This window comes from Eimeria necatrix, genomic scaffold (assembly GCF_000499385.1).
Source record: "Eimeria necatrix Houghton genomic scaffold, Enh_scaff862, whole genome shotgun sequence".
Taxonomy (NCBI): domain Eukaryota; phylum Apicomplexa; class Conoidasida; order Eucoccidiorida; family Eimeriidae; genus Eimeria; species Eimeria necatrix.
In genome coordinates this window covers 1-3,813 of record NW_013654667.1, presented here as the reverse complement: position 1 = coordinate 3,813, position 3,813 = coordinate 1, and the positions used below count along the sequence as shown (strand labels likewise).

At 50.4% G+C, this 3,813-nt stretch overlaps 1 protein-coding gene across 1 annotated transcript; it reads left to right on the top strand.

Moving 5' to 3' along the window:
* Positions 1-1,347: 1,347 nt before the first annotated feature.
* Positions 1,348-3,793, top strand: ENH_00080080 (hypothetical protein, conserved; the record flags this gene model as incomplete). Its single annotated transcript, XM_013583243.1, has 4 exons — positions 1,348-1,434; positions 1,555-2,149; positions 2,278-3,021; positions 3,612-3,793. Coding segments are annotated over 4 exons (1,608 nt in total), but the record flags the coding sequence as incomplete, so codon positions are not given.
* Between the last annotated feature and the right edge of the window lie 20 nt (positions 3,794-3,813).

The window sequence follows — 3,813 nt, the reverse complement described above, 5'->3', positions numbered from 1 at the left end:
AGGATAAAACTCGCTCAGGAAAATGCACTGCTGAATGAAAGAAGGATTTCACTAACGTTTTTTTTTCGCCCGCACCAACTGCCATTTGCTCAGGCTTTTATTCCCTTGTTTCCAGGCGTTTTCAAGTCCTTCTCTGCATGATTGTTTTTTTTTTGCATACTGCTACTCAAAACGTAGGAGCACAGCCGGTGTGCTAGATTCATCTGCTCACCTGTATGCTTTCAAAGTAATGGTTCAGTGGTGCGTCATGGCAGTGGGTCCATGGTGGCTTCGGAACAGCATTAGCACCATCAACTAGGTCATACACTGCTTAACACTATGTCTTTTATAGTTTTAAAAAGGACACTTTGATTTGTTCCAGTCTGAGTTCGCGTGTGGTACACGCATGAGAGCAGTCGCATTCTGCGCTTTAATGCCTGATTAAATACTTGTTGAAACATCCGAAAATTCATTTTAGTACACACTGAATAGTATACGTGGCACCTGCAGTTTACTTTTCGCCTTGGCTTTCAGTTTCAAGCATTCCCCGAGTGTATGCATGCAAAGAAGTGGAATGCTACTCAGTGAGAGAGACCTTCACTGTAATGCGCCAGTACTACAATGGGGCTTGTTGGTGGCCTATGGAGGATAGCTAGCTGATGACCTATAGGCGGCTAAGAGGATAAGACACTGATTGAGCGCTGTAACCTCTTCCTAGTGGAATAAAAATGCAATTTATTAACAAATTATCATGTATAGACTAGAAATGCCTGCGAAGGCTCTAAGATTGGGGCTGCCGACAACGCCGGCCCAGGTGCGCGTCACATCCTCACCGGACCAGCACAGCAAGAACAAGAAGGAACGATTTTTATGAAAATATAGTTTTGAGAACTCGAAACAAAATGGTCTTTTTAATACATTTGTAGACCTTACGCGACCTATGCGTCGGTAGTAGAGAATGTTTCTTAGGACGTCAGTGTTGGGGCCAGTGCAGCATCGTAGACGCTGCAGAGAACGCAGTGTACTACATTTGGGGTCTGCTCCGGGATTTAAAATCTACTTTTTCTGGACCTGACGGTAGAACTACTTTGCTTTAATAATTCGCACCTAGATATCTTTGCTGAGTAAGGGATGCACCTACGCAATGGGCGCGTAGTCGGACCTATGCAACAGGAGACTTCTACAATGTCAGTAAACAAATTGCCCAGTCGAACACCAACCCAACCTCGGCATGCTACTCCGAAACCCACTGTGGCAGAGCGGCCGCACGGGCATAAGGAGACACCCCAGCAGGTGGCACCTATAGCAAATGTTAACGGCATGCGAGGGGACAGTCCGTACGTAACATGGGACCAATTTCACTCTGCGATGGCTGTGATAAAGAATGTTATAGGCGGGTCTGGAGGATCGAGCGTAACGACGCCTATACTCCCTGAAGACGGCAGTACTATGCAGGTCTTTTTAATGCGTATCGAACGACGGTAGACCCAGATGGAATTGGAGACCAGTGAGTGGGGGAACGCACTTATCGATCATCTTGTCTGTACGCCTCTAATATATTGGATGTGTCTACAGCGAACTATCGACCTAACCGATTGGGCGACTGTACAGCGCCGGCTTCTGGAACGGTTCGACAAGACAATGTCGCAGAGTCAACTGCTAACGGAGTTGGGTAAAGTACGGTGGAATGGAAACCCTAAAGAGTATACGAACCAGTTTGCGGCTGTAGGGGAGCGTGGAGTGGGGATCGCTTCCGACGAACTCGCCGGCTTCTACTGCGCTGGGCTATCAACTAATCTCCATCTTCTCATTACAAATAATGGGCTGGTGAGGTATTCCTCCTGGGAACAAGCGGCGACGGCAGCAGCGCGACTCTATGAACCTAGGCAGACTGTGCTAGGGCTACGAGAAAGGGCTAGTCGAGCGATAAGGGCTGCTACAGAGGCAAATGCAACCCATCGGAAACAGGAAAATGAAACTAGGCCTGCAGGAAACTCCGGGAACTGCTACGAGTGTCAGAGTCGTGGGCACCCTGCACGAGTTTGCCCCAGCAAAGGGGAACGAACCAAGCGGCCAGGCGAGACCTGCAAGAAGTGTGGAAGTGTTGGACACTATGCTCGTGACTGTCCTACAGACGACCGAGGCCGTGCCGAGCCGGAAAACAAGAGCAGTAGGCAACCTGTCCGTCCCAGCACTGAGAAGACCGAACGTTTAAACCGCGAGGCCTAGGCGTGGTAGGAGACGAGCTTTCTAGACCGCATAGCCATGGCAAAGGGATGATGTGTGGGGGTGCGACAGGACCTAATGCCGTTCCAGTCTCCCTAGAGCGGGGTAACCGCCTCCTCAACACAGTAGAGGAAAACAAAATGAGTTATGAGGACGTGCAGGTGATTCAGCCGCCTTCGAAAACGCGGTTGGAGTCTGTGCAGGCGCCAATGCAGTATGGAGAGGCTCCGTGCGTGAAGACGGATAGCAGCGGGAAATCTGCAGAAGCGAGTGACGAAGACTGCAGACGTCTAGCGATAGACACTGTGCCGCACTCTTGCAACCGTGGACGAGCCTTGTGTTGCGTGGGCGCAACAGCGGTACTTCGCGTTGAGCTTACAGGAAGTTCATGCGAGGCACTTTTAGACACAGGCGCTTCGAGAAGTTTCATTAACCCTAAAACAGTCCAACGATTGCAGCTGAGGATGCGGAGACTCCCAGAAGAGCATAGGTTCACCGTAGCTACAGGTGAACAATTAAGCATTGATCGAGTTGTGACGGGGTTGACGATGTGGTGTGGAGACACACGCTTTTCCAGGGACTTCTTAGTGAGACGCGTTCCCTATGATTTAGTCCTGGGTTTGGATTGGCTGACTGAAAATAAGGTGGCCTGCTATTTTCTGTCCGACAAGCTCTGGACCTATGTGAACGGCAAGTGGTGCAAGTTATCGGTCGTTAGGAAGGGTAGAGAGACACTGCAGGGTGACAGTCACATAGTAGCACCTCCAAGAACTCCTGTAGAGCAAGCGTATGACATTTTGGCTAAGCAAGTGGCGGGTATGTCAGCGAAGGAGGCAAACATATTCCTACGGCCGCACACCTAAAAGGTACAAGTCCCATGCAAAGACTAAGGCGAAGGCACAGATAATGTAGTGCACAGGCACTACAATAGGGCTTGCTGGTGGCCTATTGAAGAGAGCTAGCCGGTGACCTGCAAGAGGCCATAACATTCTACGAAGACAGGATCCTCTTACTAGGACCGAAGTAAGCCAATTTGTCGGCGAATTAGCGTGTATACACTAGACATGCCTGAAATTACCCGGAGATTGGGGCTGGCGATAGCGCCGGCTTCGATTCAGGCCTCCTCCCCACAGAGCCTAGGGGCCAAGAACCCCGAGTGGGGACGATTTACAGAGACAGATTTTGGAAAACTTAAGAATAACTGCATTTCGATATATATAAGCTACTGTTTCAAGGAAATGGGCCGACGTTAGGTGCCGGTCATGGGTCCTGCTCGAGGGGCAGGTAGCACCGTAGTCGCAGCAGCACGCGCTATCCACTACATTTGGGGGCTGTTCGGGAATTGAAATCTTTGTTCTTTCCGGACTTGGGAGTAGAAATACTATGTTTTAATAACTCGTGCCTAGAAATCTTCGCTCGGTACGGCATGCATCTCCGCAACGGACGCGTTATCGGCGCCACACCGCAGGAGACTTCTACAATGTCAGTCAACAAAATGCCTAGCGGGACGCCAGCCCATCATCGCCACGCGACTCCGAAGCCCATCGTGGCAGAGCGGCCGCATGGGCATAAGGCGGCGCCCCCACAGGTGATACCTATGATCAATCA